Source organism: Aethalodelphis obliquidens, unplaced genomic scaffold, assembly GCF_003676395.1.
Source record: "Aethalodelphis obliquidens isolate GAN/ISIS:26980383/991018 unplaced genomic scaffold, ASM367639v1 scaffold6, whole genome shotgun sequence".
NCBI classification, from domain to species: domain Eukaryota; kingdom Metazoa; phylum Chordata; class Mammalia; order Artiodactyla; family Delphinidae; genus Aethalodelphis; species Aethalodelphis obliquidens.
Genome location: NW_020837950.1, coordinates 42949419 through 42964413, shown reverse-complemented (window position 1 = coordinate 42964413; position 14995 = coordinate 42949419). Strand labels below are relative to the sequence as shown.

The 14995-nt window shown below is 34.3% G+C and overlaps 1 protein-coding gene across 1 annotated transcript in view; it reads right to left on the bottom strand.

Annotated features, from left to right (window-relative positions):
* AIMP1 (aminoacyl tRNA synthetase complex interacting multifunctional protein 1) overlaps positions 1-14995 on the bottom strand; it is a 39033-nt gene that overhangs the window by 13613 nt on the left and 10425 nt on the right. Inside the window, exons 2-4 of the mRNA XM_027103450.1 lie at positions 10116-10249; positions 8003-8116; positions 5087-5254 (exon numbers count right to left, since the gene is read on the bottom strand). Of these exons, the coding sequence (XP_026959251.1) occupies positions 5087-5254; positions 8003-8116; positions 10116-10249 (416 nt within the window). The remainder of the gene's footprint in view (positions 1-5086; positions 5255-8002; positions 8117-10115; positions 10250-14995) is intronic.

Genomic DNA, 14995 nt, shown 5'->3' with positions numbered 1-14995 from the left:
GACTTTATGGCCAGCAAATAACCTTTTAAAGAGAAAATTTGCCTTTCCCTGAAACAGAAGTGTAGAAAATCCTTTAAGATTTAAGATTTACTGTGACTCTAGAGAGTCACATTTTATTCTGATTATGTTTATAAAATTCTACTTTTATTTATATGCTGATAATATAACTCTTATTAGCATAAGATTACTTTAGCCATTGAGTCAAAATGCAACCTGTATAGAGTTCATATTCCTAAAGTTTACATTTAGCCTCTCTGGCAGAAAAAAAATGTAAAACAAAACAAAAACTTATTTACCTCCCAATCTTAAGAGATAAGTTATTATGGCTTGAAACATTGTTTTGTTTGTTTTTTGTTTGTTTGTTTTTTGTAGTACGGGCCTCTCACTGTTGTGGCCTTTCCCGTTGCGGAGCACAGGCTCCGGACGCGCAGGCTCAGCGGCCATGGCTCACGGGCCCAGCCGCTCTGCGGCATGTGGGATCTTCCTGGACCGGGTCACAAACCCATGTCCCCTGCATCGGCAGGTGGACTCTCAACCACTGCGCCACCAGGGAAGCCCGAAAACATTGTTTCTTAACTATTTCTTTGTTTTATCTTTGAACAAATATTTACTCAGATCTACGGCACTGAAAAAAGTAAGATGAGTGGCACATGCTAGCTAAGCACTAAAAATCTCTTTTAAGAAAGACAGATGTATACAGTGAACATGTGATAAATATTACATACACAAAGAAATATAGAAGCACAGAGAAGAATAATTCTGCCTGGAGTAGGAATAGATGATTTTGTGTAAAAAGCATTCACAATTTACACAAAGATAGTCTATAAAAAAGAAGGTAGAGCTAGTTTAAAATAATGGACAATTTTTACTTTCATTAGCAAATTTTTAAAAAATACTATTTTCCATGTAACATATTAGCAAAGATTTTTTTAAAGAGTAAAAGCCCAAATGATATAGAAATATATATATAAAATTACTACAAAAATCTTAATAGTAGTTATCTTTGAGTGATAAACTATACATTTATTTTAAAATACTACATACATACTACTATAACAGCATAATATAGCTATTTTCATATACATTTTTAAACTTTACTCTCTAGGCATTTGAAATATCTTTATCAGGAATCCACATTCCAGAGGTGATTGCAAATATCAAAATCTATACCAAGAACTTTGTTAGTCATCTTAAGGGATTTTAGAAATGTTTCATTAACAAATGAGTGATGCTTATAAGTGGCAGTATAGAAAGACTGTATGGGTGCCACAACCCTTGTGTGAGCAGAATTTTGGAATCTGGCAATCTTAGCAGCCAAACACCAATGGAACAGCCTTCTAATCCAGCACTGTCCAATATAGTAGTTGCCAACCCTACAGAGCTATTAACATTTAAATTTAAAATAATTAAAAATTCAGTTCTTTAGTCATACTAGACACATTTCAAATAGCTGCATGTGGTTATTGTCTACTGTGTTGGATAATGCAGCTATACAGAACAGGAAGTTCTATTGAACAGAGGCATTCTAGACCTAGATCTCCATTTGGTTTTGTGTGCTCCCTCCTCCTCCAAAGGAAGACTTTGTTGTCTCATTTGACTAGAAGGTTGGCTGACCCTGCAGCCACTGTAACGCATCCTCTTTGAGGATGGACTTCACCAAACTTATAAGAACAGGCTGCATGACTGTTCTGTGCCTACTTAATAAAATTCATAAAGTGAAAGAATTAGTCTGAACTGCTTTCTTTGTAACCATACCACCTAGTGGTGAAGTTATGTAGGAGAGGATGTACAGCCACTAACTACTTCTAACAGAGGCTATTGATGCTTACTAAAAGAACTCAGAAGTGCTAAAATGGCTTAGGTTAGCTCACAGATCCCTGAGCCATTTTATATTTTCCAAAAAAATTTTAACTAAGTTTAAATACTATGAGAGGCATGTATAATGAATTATAAAAGCACATTTTTAGACATACCTGGGGAAATGAAGTCCAGAAAGGAATAAAGGAAAGTTAAATAAAAAAAGGAGTCAGATTTATGATTAGAAAAATAGCTTTAGCAGCAATGGAAGGACAGACTAGAAAAAATGAGGCTTGAACATTAATTTAGATGAGATCATGAGAACCTGAACTACCTGGTAGCACCTAACAAAACGGAGGAACAGAGCTGCGCTCCAGATATGTTGTGGTCGTAGGAATTACAGGCATACCTGATTTTATTGTGCTTCCCTTTACTGCACTTTGCAGATACTGCATTATTTACAAATTGAAGGTTTGTGGCAACCCTGCATCAAGCGTCTCTTGGCCCCATTCTTCCAACAGTATTTGCTCACTTCGTGTCTTTGTGTCACATTTTGGTAATCCTCACAGTATTTCAAACTTTTTCCTTATTACTATATTTGTTATGGTGATCTGTGGCTGTGATCTTTGATGTCACTACTGTAATTGTTTGGGGGTACCACAAGCCATGTCCATATAAAATGCTGAACCTAATAAATGTTGTGTGTGTGTTCTGACTGTCCACCAACAAGCCAATCCGTCTCTCTCCCTCTCCTCGGGCCTCCCTACTCCCTGAAACACAATATTGAAATTAAGCCAATTAATTACCCTACAATGGTCTCTAAGTGTACAAGTGAAAGGAATAGTCACACATTCTTCACGTTCAAAAGCTAGAAATGAGTAAGCTTAGTGAGGAAGGCATGTCAAAACCCAAGATAGGCCCAAAGCTGGATCTCTTCTGCCAAACAGCCAAGTTGTGAATGCAAAGAAGTTGAAGAAAACTAAAAGTGCTACTCCAGTGAATACATGAATGATAAGAAAGCAAAACAGCCTTATTGTTAATACGGAGAAGTTTTAGTGGCCTGGATAGAAGAGCACACCAGCCATAACATTCCCTTAAGCCAAAGCCTAACCCAGAGCAAAGCCCTCTCTTCAATTCTGTAAAGGCTGAGAGAGATGAGAAATCTGCAAAAAGAAAAGTTTAAAGCTAGCAGTGCTTAGTTCATCAGCTTTAAGGAGAGAAGTTATCTCCATAACATAAAAATTCAAGGTGAAGCTGCAAGTGCTGATGTAGAAGCTACAGCAAGTTATCCAGAAGATCTAGCTAAGATAATTAATGAAGTGGCCACACTAGACAACAAATTTTCAATGCAGATGAAACAGCCTTCTATTTGTAGGAAGATGCCATCTAGGACTTTCACAGCAAGAGAGGAGAAGTCAATGCCTGGCTTCAAAGGACAAGCTGACTCCCTTGTTAGGGGCCAATGTAGCTGGTGACTTGAAGTTGAAGCCAATGCTCACTTACCATTCTGAAAATCCTAGGGCCTTTAAGAATGATGCTAAATTTATTCTGTTTGTGCTCTATAAATGGAACAACAAAGCCTGGATGACAGTGTGTCTGTTTACAACATGGTTTACAAAATATTTTAAGCCCACTGTTGTGACTTTCAGCTCACAAGAATGATTCCTTGCAAGATGTTACTGCTCACTGACAATGCACCTGGTCACCCAAGAGCTCTCATAAAGATGTACAATGAGATTAAGGTTGTTTTCACACCTGTTAACACAACATCCATGCTATATGGATAGCCCATAGCCCATGGATCAAGAAGTTTGACTTGCAAGTCTTATTCTTTAAGAGATATATTTTTTAAAGCTATAGCTGCCATACATAGTGATTCCTCTGATGGATTTAAGCAAACTAAATTGAAAACCTTCTGGAAAGGACTCACCATTCTAGATGCCATTAAGAATATTTGTGATTCATGGAAAGAGGTCAAATATCAACAGTAACAGGAGTCTGGAAGAAGCTGATTCTAATCCTCATATATAACTTGTGGGGTTCAAGATTTCAGTGGAGGAAGGAACTGCAGATGTGGTGGAAATAGCAAGAGAATTAAAAGTGGAGCTTGAAGATGTGACTAAATTGCTGCAATCTCATGATAAAATTTTAATGGATAAGGAGTTGCTTCTAATGGATGAGAAAAGAAAGTGGTTTCTTGATATGAAATCAACTCCTGGTGAAGATGCTGTGAAGACTGTTGAGGATAACAAAGGATTTAGAATATTACATAAACTTAGTTGATAAAGCAATGGCAAGGTTTGAGAAGACTGACTCCAATTTGGAAAGAAATTCTACTGTGGGTAAAATGCTATCAAACAGCATGTGTGCTACAGAGAAATAGTTTGTGAGAGAAAGATTCAATCAGTACAGCAAACTTCACTGTTGTCTTATTTTAAGAAACTGCCACAGGCCCCCACCCTTCAGAAATCATGAGCCTGATCAGTTAGCAGCCCTCAACATTGAGAAAAGACTCTCCCCAAGCAAAAAGATGATGACTTGCTGAAGGTTCAGATGATGGTTAGCATGTGTTAGCAATAAAGTATTTTTAATTAAGTTATATACACTATTTTTTTTAGACACACTGCTATTGAACATTTAACAGACTACAGTATAGTATAAACATAACTTTCATATATACTAGGAAACCAAAAAATTCTTGTGACTTGCTTTCTTGTGATATTTGCTTTATTGCAGTGGCCTGGAATTGAACCTGCAATATCTCTGAGGTATGCTTGTATAGGTTTTGGTAGCCAATTAAATATGAAATTGAGGGACAGGGACAAGTTAAGCTTGACTCTAAGATTTCTACTCTAGTTGCCTAAGTGGACTGTGATATACTTTGCACTTCAGATCTTAATGGGTTTCTAAAACTTCAACACCCCCATGCTAGTTCAGAAATTCTGGTTTGACTGGAATATCCCTTTCCTATCTTCACAACTGGTTCTAAGCTAACTTTCTACCTGTGATTTCTCTGAAACTATCCCCTATATATACACCTAAATTCAGTCATACCAAACTACACATGGGCCTCTATACTTAATCTCTCCTTTTTTTTAGTTATGCTGGTCCCTCTACCTCAAATGCCACACTCTTATCCTGTCATCCTTTAGAGCCCAGGTTCCATTATCCTATTGTTCCTAACTTTAGTTCATAAGTCTGAACTTTCTTCTTGACACCATTATTATCAAAAATGCTGACATGTGATAAACGAGTCAAGTGCCAAATAACTTGAACTGTTCAAAAATACCTTTCTTTTCAATTTTCTCTTTCATCTTTTCTTCTTCTCCTCCTCCTCCTTTTATCTGCTCTTTGGCACCAGAAGATATGGCTGTTATTGGTATAGACTGTATCACATTTTCAGAAACCGCAGAATCAGCTTGCAGTGGAATACCAGATGGGAATGGTATCTGTTTTACTGAGAGAGAAAATGAAAATAATGTCGTTTATATTAAACAACAAACAAATGGAAAACTGTGAATAACAAATATGAACTCTTTATTTTTTTTAATTGAAATACAGTTGTACAATATTATGTTACAGGTGTACAATATAGTGATTCACAATTATTAAACGTTATACTCCACTTATAGTTATTATAAAATATTGCCTATATTCCCCATAATGTACAATATATCCTTGTAAAAACAATAGTTTGTACCTCTTAATCCCCAACTCCTATATTGCCCCTCCCCCTTCCCCTCTCCTGAGTGGTAACCACTGGTTTGTTTTCTAAATCTGTGTCAGCTTCTTTTTTATTATATTCACTAGGTTGTTATAATTTTTAGATTCCTCCTATAAGTGATACAGTATTTGCCTTTTTCTGTCTGACTTATTTCACTCAGCATAATACCCTCTGAGTCCACACATGTTGCTGCAAATGGCAAAATTTCATGCTTTTTTATGGCTGAGCAGTACTCCACTGTGTTTGTATGTATATACTACATCTTCTTTATCCATTCATCTGTTGATGGACATTTAAGTTGCTTCCATATCTTGGCAATCGTAAACAATGCTGCTATGAACATTGGGGTGCATGTATCTTTTTGAATTAGTGTTTTTGGTTTTTTGGATATCTAACTAGGAGTGGAACTGCTGGGTCATATGGTAGAACATGAACTCTTCTTAAAAAGGAAATTCAGTGTGTATGATTATCAAGTTTCTACTATCTGAGACTGTAGAAAGGCTACCAAGAAATTAAGTTTATTTTAACCATAAAAGAATAAATGCATTATTCTCCTTCAATCACTAATGATTAAACTGAGAAAATTTTAGATGGCAACAATGTAAGCTAGTATTTATTATAAACTTACTATGTCCCAGACACTTTTCAAAATGCTTTATCTGAATTAACTCTTGTAATTCTCATAAATACCCTAAGCAATAAGTTTTATTCATATCCACGTTTACAGATGATCAAGCCGAGCCATACAGAAGTTAAGAAACTGGCCCATCACACACATAGTGAGTAAGGGAAGTAAGAATTTATACCCAGGTTGTCTATCTCCAGAGATTACACCCCCCTCATGGTTTGGCAAGATGGCATGTTTTTCACTCAGGTTTTCTCTTAAGTTGAACAATCAACTGAAAAGATGTTTTAGTAACAATCATCAGAAGTAATGGAGAGATAGCAGCATTATTTGCCCATAATTCTGTTTCAAAAAACATTTTAAAGAAGTAAAGAAAATTGCTCCAGCAATGTTAAAAACATACTCACTGCCTAGTGAACATGGAAGAATATAATCTTGTGAGGGATTTTGATGTGGCTTATATTCCAGCCAATATTCAAACCACTTTTCAGAGGTATTTTTAAGTTCTTTCAAGGCTTCTTTCAGTAATATGAAGCTCCATCTACCCCTATTTTATGTTTCAACAAGACAGAATTCAGTACTTTAATTCAAACTGTTTGTTTCAGCGTTTTATTAAGATCACAGCTTAAAAGTTTAATGTTTACAGGGAGATCTAGAACTGGGAGAAATGAAAAGCAGTTTTACACTGCTAATATTTTACCGGTTTATTTAATTCTGCACATGTATTCCAAATCTCCTAATCTTGGAAAACATCAATTATTTTCAAGTGAAAATAATATTCCCTCCAGTTGATAGTTTTAAGCATACATTATTGGCTTTTTCCTCTTACTTTTATTTAGCTAGGGTAGAATACATACTAGAGCATTCAGAATAACTTAGTGAGAGAATAAAGGTCAAAAGGGAGTAGTAAGACAGGGTTTCACTACACCTGGGCCTCCTTAATTCACCCAGGAAGGATTTTCTACAATATAATCAAATGTTTTTCCATGTGGTACTTTGAAATTATAATAGAACTATTCATACTATTAATGTCATTTTATAATAATGTGAATTTATCTAGAAACCTTTAAAATAATTCAATAAAAATTTTCATTTTTTTTTCCAACATAAATGTTGGAATGATAATTATATGCTGGCTTGGGTAACTTAAAAATAGTATTTGAGGGCTTCCCTGGTGGCGCAGTGGTTGAGAGTCCGCCTGCCGATGCAGGGGACACAGGTTCGTGCCCTGGTCTGGGAAGATCCCACATGCCGCAGAGCGGCTGGGCCCATGAGCCATGGCCGCTGAGCCTGCGCGTCCGGAGCCTGTGCTCCGCAACGGGAGAGGCCACAACAGTGAGAAGCCCGCGTACCGCAAGAAAAAAAAAAAAAAAAGTATTTGATTTCAGGCAAATGACTACACATCTCTAAGCTTCAATGTGTAAAACAAGGATATTTGTATATATGTAATTTTAAGGATAAAATATATAATGTATACGAAGCACTTGGCACAGTGCCTGGCATAAAGCCAAACTTAGTAAATGTTAACTAAATATTATTATGGCTTATTTTCAACAACTATATAGTGACATAGTTGATGATGATCAAGGGAATAGTGATGATCAAGTTTAATAGGGAATAGTGATGATCACCGTACAGAGATTAGAAGTACAGCTTTCTGAACTCCAGCTTTGACACTTTTTGCATGATCTTAGGCAAGATCATTTATTTGCATTTTCTAAGTCTGTATTTTCTCTTCAGTATAAGAGGATAAATGCATGAATGCGTGAGTAGCCAAGCATAAAACCTAACTTAATAAACAATATAATAATTATTATTATGAATAAAAACAACCCATCATTTCTGTAATTAATCACCTCCATTTTGAATTTCTGCCTTAATTAGCTCTTGTTTCAATTCTTCAATTTCTTTCTTCAATTTAGCATTTTCAACTCGAAGTTTCTTCTCTTCTCTCAAAGTTGCCTGCAAAACTGGGATCAAGAACAACCAGTTAAGATACAGCTGTTTTCTAAAAGGTTTCTTATGGATACTACTTAAAAAAAGCATAGCCAGTTTAAACAAAGCTAGTAACCAAAAGTTTGGCCAGTTTCTTTATATCAGTTTAGTATTTATTAAAATAACATGATATTTAAAAGAGAGAGAAAAACGGGGAAAAAATCTGTGGAATAATAACAACATAAAAGGTTTTGTTTATCAATCATTTTCCTAGCTTTTATAAACATTCTTATGAACCTGGCTCAGAGTGTCAGTAACAGGTTAACTGTAAGAAAGAGAGACAAATATTAGACATATTAAACTTTTAAAAAAGTCTAAGATCTAATAATGATACCAAACAATAAAAAAATTTCTCATTTCTTCTTTTTTAGGAACTGAATAATCTTTTACTCCTAATGTCTCAAAAGTTAAGCTGGTCAAACATTTAATGAATGAAATAACTTCAAAGATTTGCTCAACACATAATATTCGAGGTCAGCAATAAGGTATACAAAAATATAAAAGAAAAACAGTGATTCTTGGTGGGGTTGCTACTGCTCGCTAGGTGGGATTTTGAAAATCTGTGGGAGTATTTTTTGTTGTCACAAATAATGGGAGTCATTACTGGCATTTGTTAGGCAGGGGTCAGGGATGCCAGATGTCCTGAAATATGCTAGATATTCCAGTAAAATGAAGAACCGTCTTACATTCTGCAGGATTTTGCAGCGGCCCATTGTACATTTGTATAAGTGAAAATCCTGTTAATTATTTGAGCCTAGATCCTAATTACTTTTTATATATAAACATTCTTAAACATTTTCATTATACTCTGAATTTTCTAGGAATCAAGTACCACGTAAATCAAGAGTAGACTGTAGTTTGTTTTGTTCAAGAGCTTTACATAAAGAATCATTCATCATTCTGAGTAAATCAACAACATGACTGAAAGCTGCTTTTGGTATCTGAGTTGTCTATACAAAGGCACACTACTGTATCAATCTGTATTATACCTGTTGCATTTTTGGTGACATCATGTATGTGAACCATGTAGCATGTGACCCTCTCATATGTCAGGCAGTATAGTCCTGCCTAAGTATTTACTTACTGAAATACACATTTTTATTATTACTACTATTCAAAAATTACTTCTTTTTTAATTCTCTTCTATATTACATATATCTCTAATCTCTTCATCTTACTAATGAAAATATTAAGAATTTTTAAAAATAAGAAAAATCCTTTTAAAATTTTAAGAAAAACAATAACAATGTTTATAAAACATTATAAAAATAATTAAAACAGTATTTAAAATTAAGAAAAAAATTGATAATGGGAAAAATTTTTAGAGAATGAATGTAGAATTCTATAAGCCATTCAGTTTTATGTAGCAAAGAAAAGCATTTATTTCTATAAGTGATGGTAAACATTCTGGTATTTTCATAACATTAACATTGGCTATTGAGAAATAAAATATACTTAAACAAACAAAACAGAAAACAACCTAAATTTTAAAAGCAGAAATTCAGATTTGATATTTTTTGTATGCATCATAGCAATTTCCATGTAAAACTTAAGCACTGGAAAAAATGTAAAAATCATTTCAGAAAATACCCTAGCAGAGAGTAATGTGAAAGTATACATTTTCTTCTATACAAGGTTAGAGGAGATATTTGAGTTCATGTTTGACTCCACTCAATTTTATTCATTTTTAATCTCTAATTCTATACCAACTTATTTTAAGTATTTTCTTTTATCAGTCTTAAAATAATGTTGTTTTCTCTAAATATCACATATTCACTATACACCAATTCTAGCTTATCTTAACCCTATATTATTTCACTCATAATTGTAATATTAAAGGAATATAGAACTCATCATCAAGTTTGTGAAGTAATAATATATGTGGTAAACATATATATATTTTTTTGCTATGTCAATATATGAATTCATCTTAAGTTATCTCCCTAGAAAATTTAAATTTTCAAATTTCCTTACTTGCTTTCTCCTTAAGAAGAGCAACTTGCTGCTTAAGATATTCAATAATTTGATCTGCCTCGGCACCCTTCTGTTCCAGTCTCTTGAGAACGGCATCACTGGTTGCCATTTTTGCCAAGAAACAGCAGAAAATCCTAAGTGAAAAAATGGAAGTGATACATTATACTGTAGAATGAATAAATTTATTGTACAGGACACCATGAACAAGCAGTATGAGACGAAAAACATTTTCTACCATAACAGAACGATGTTAGAAAAATACTCTTCCTCTGAAGAGCAAGAAAACAAACAAGAGGCAGAAATGTTAATAGATTAATTCCTCATTCTGTTTGGAAAAGAAAATCAATTTTTTCCTAAAAGCATGAAAACATGCTATTTAATCATATTTTAGGTTGGAAAGTTTTAAAAAAAAAGCTTTAAAATACTACAGAATACTATGACGTAAGATAGGAACACTAAGGGACAGACTAACAACAACCTTAACCAAGGGATAACTGAGTACCACACCTGAGTTGCAAAGTAAAGACAATTGCTGAATTCCTTCTTTGTATGTTTCTTTCATATATTGGATATTTCTACTGTTTATTTAATTATGCACAAACTTACAAGTAAGGAAGAACATGTAAACTAGAAAAGACAAATATTAAAAGAAAAAGGTCGACAAATAGGAAAACACCAATATTAAACACATACCTACTGAGAAATAATTATCAGTATATATATACTGTATCCTTTGTAAAAAAAATTGAATTAGAATTTTAACTTTATAATAATGCATAGAAATTAGAAAACAAGATATCAGTAAGCAGAAAGATGCATATATAAGCAAAATTCTGAGATTAATTCATCACGTTAAAGTTCTAACTGCCAAATGTTAAGACAAATAGTCACACTCAGAAAAGACACGGTTAATCATTAACAATACTATGAACTGCTCTTTGTCCCTAATTTAACATCAATTTATAATCAAAAGTATGCCACAAGCATTGCTGAAATAATTCTAATTTTAAATAAATGATGCACACTCAATAAACAGTGAAATTTTTTGATAAAAAATGGCTAGTAGTGGACAAGATTGCTTTAAATTTCAAATTATTAGGCAATAACCATCCTATACAAAGAACATTCTAAGATGTTTACTATTTTTATAAAAAGAAAACCAACCCCAAAACACTTTATGCTAAAGTTGACAATTTATGATATGGAAGCAATTTTAAAAACCCTATAAAAATAAAGTTGCTAGTAATGAAGAAAATATAAATGGGGGGTGGGTGGTTAACCTGGAAAAGTCACAGTAAACTCCTCATCGACTATTATTTAATAGTTTAGAAAATGCAGAGGAAAAAAGTTACAAAAATGAAAATGAATATATAACCTTTTAAATTCTGCCAATTTTTACCAAAAGTGAGTACAGAATACCCTGTTGCTCCTCAAATGTCTGCAAAGCCAGAATCTTAGAGAAAACAATGTTAGTAACAGAGAAATCTTAGTGGAAAACACATCCACACATGTAAGCCATGAAGTCTTAAAAGAGAGAATAGAGAAGGATCCTACACAACCATTTTTAGTTTTTTAAGGAACCACCATATTGTTCTCCATAGTGGCTGTATCAATTTACATTCCCACCAACAGTGCAAGAGGGTTCCATTTTCTCCACACCCTCTCCAGCATTTGTTGTTTGTACATTTTCTGATGATGCCCATTCTAACTGGTGTGAGGTATTACCTCACTGTAGTTTTGATTCATATTTCTCTAATAATTAGTGATAGTGAGCAGCTTTTCATGTGCTTCTTGGCTCTCTGTATGTCTTCTTTACAGAAATGCCTATTTAGGTCTTCTGCCCATTTTTGGATTGGGCTGTTTATTTCTTTAATATTGAGCTGCATGAGCTGTTTATATATTTTGGAGATTAATCCTTTGTCCATTGATTTGTTTGCAAATATTTTCTCCCATTCTGTGGGTTGTCTTTTCGTCTTGTTTATTGGTTTCCTTTGCTGTGCAAAAGCTTTGAAGTTTCATTAGGTCCCATTTGTTTATTTTTGTTTTTATTTCCATTACTCTAGGAGGTAGATCAAAAAAGATCTTGCTGTGATTCATGTCAAAGAGTGTTCTTCCTATGTTTTCCTCTAAGAGTTTTATAGTGTCCAGGCTTACATTTAGGTTTCGAATCCATTTTGAGTTTATTTTTGTGTATGACGTTAGGGAGGGCTCTAATTTCATTATTTTACATGTAGCTATCCAGTTTTCCCAGCACCACTTACTGAACAGACTGTCTCTTCTCCATTGTATATCCTTGCCTCCTCTGTCATAGATTAGTTGACCATAGGTGCGAGGGTTTATCTCTAGGCTTTCTATCTTGCTCCATTGAACTATGTTTCTGTTTTTGTGCCAGTACCATATTGTCTTCATTACTGTAGCTTTGTAGTATAGTCTGAAGTCAGGGAGTCTGATTCCACAAGCTCCGTTTTTTTCCCCCAAGACTGCTTTGGCTATTCGGTGTCTTTTGTGTTTCCATACAAATTTTAAGATTTTTTGTTCTAGTCCGTAAAAAATGCCATTGGTAATTTGATAGGGATAGCATTGAATCTGTAGATTGCTTTGGGTAGTATAGTCATTTTCACAATATTGATTCTTCCAATCCAAGAACATGGTATATCTCTCCATCTGCTGGTATCATCTTTAATTTCTTTCATCAGTGTCTTATAGTTTTCTCCATACAGGTCTTTTGTCTTCCTAGGTAGGTTTATTCCTAGGTATTTTATTCTTTTTGTTGCAATGGTAAATGGGAGTGTTTCCTTAATTTCTCATTCAGATATTTCATCATTAGTGTATAGGAATGCAAGGGATTTCTGTGCATTAACTTTGTATCCTGCAACTTTACCAAATTCATTGATTAGCTCTAGTAGTTTTCTGGTGGTCCTTAGGATTCTCTATGTATGGTATCATGTCATCTGCAAACAGTGACAGTTTTACTTCTTCTCTTCCAGTTTGTATTACTTTTATTTCTTTTTCTTCTCTGATTGCCGTGGATAGTACTTCCAAGACTATGTTGAATAATAGTGGTGAGAGTGGACATCCTTGTCTTGTTCCTGATCTTAGAGGAAATGCTTTCAGTTTTTCACCATTGAGAATGATGTTTGCTGTGGGTTTGTCATATATGGCCTTTATTATGTTGAGGTAGGTTCCCTTCTGGAGAGTTTTTATACATCGGTGTTGAATTTTGTCAAAAGTTTTTCTGCAGACCAATATCACTGATGAACATAGATGCAAAAATCCTCAACAAAATACTAGCAAACAGAATCCAACAGCACATTAAAAGGATCATACACCATGATCAAGTGGGGTTTATTCCAGGAATGCAAGGATTCTTCAATATATGCAAATCTATCAATGTGATAAACCATATTAACAAATTGAAGGAGAAAAACCATATGATCATCTCAATAAATGCAGAGAAAGCTTTTGACAAAATTCAACACCCATTTATGATAAAAACCCTGCAGAAAGTAGGCATAGAGGGAACTTTCCTCAACATAATAAAGGCCATATGTGACAAGCCCACAGCAAACATCATCCTCAATGGTGAAAAACTGAAAGCATTTCCACTAAGATCAGGAACAAGACAAGGGTGCCCACTCTCACCACTCTTATTCAACATAGTTTTGGAAGTTTTAGCCACAGCAATCAGAGAAGAGAAGGAAATAAAAGGAATCCAAATTGGAAAAGAAGAAGTAAAGCTGTCACTGTTTGCAGATGACATGATCCTATACATAGAGAATCCTAATGATGCTACCAGAAAACTACTAGAGCTAATCAATGAATTTGGTAAAGTGGCAGGATACAAAATTAATGCACAGAAATCTCTGGCATTCCTATATACTAATGATGAAAAATCTGAAAGTGAAATCAAGAAAACACTCCCATTTACCATTGCAACAAAAAGAATAAAATATCTAGGAATAAACCTACCTAAGGAGACAAAAGACCTGTATGCAGAAAATTATAAGACACTGATGAAAGAAATTAAAGATGATACAAATAGATGGAGACATATACCATGTTCTTGGATTGGAAGAATCAACATTGTGAAAATGACTCTACTACCCAAAGCAATCTATAGATTCAATGCAATCCCTATCAAACTACCACTGGCATTTTTCACAGAACTAGAACAAAAAATTTCGCAATTTGTAAGGAAACACAAAAGACCCCGAATAGCCAAAGCAATCTTGAGAACAAAAAAAGGAACTGGAGGAATCAGGCTCCCTGACTTCAGACTATACTACAAAGCTACAGTTATCAAGACGGTATGGTACTGGCACAAAAACAGAAAGATAGATCAATGGAACAGGATAGAAAGCCCAGAGATAAACCCATGCACATATGGACACCTTATCTTTGATAAAGGTGGCAGGAATGTACAGTGGAGAAAGGACAGCCTCTTCAATAAGTGGTGCTGGGAAAACTGGACAGGTACATGTAAAAGTATGAGATTAGATCACTCCCTAACACCATACACAAAAATAAGCTCAAAATGGATTAAAAACCTAAATATAAGGCCAGAAACTATCAAACTCTTAGAGGAAAACATAGGCAGAACACTATGACATAAATCACAGCAAGATTCTTTCTGACTCACCTCCTAGAGTAATGGAAATAAAAACAAAAATAAACAAATGGGACCTAATGAAACTTCAAAGCTTTTGCACAGCAAAGGAAACCATAAACAAGACCAAAAGACAACCCTCAGAATGGGAGAAAATATTTGCAAATGAAGCAACTGACAAAGGATTAATCTCCAAAATTTAAAAGCAGCTCATGCAACTCAATAACAAAAAAACAAACAACCTAATCCAAAAATGGGCAGAAGACCTAAATAG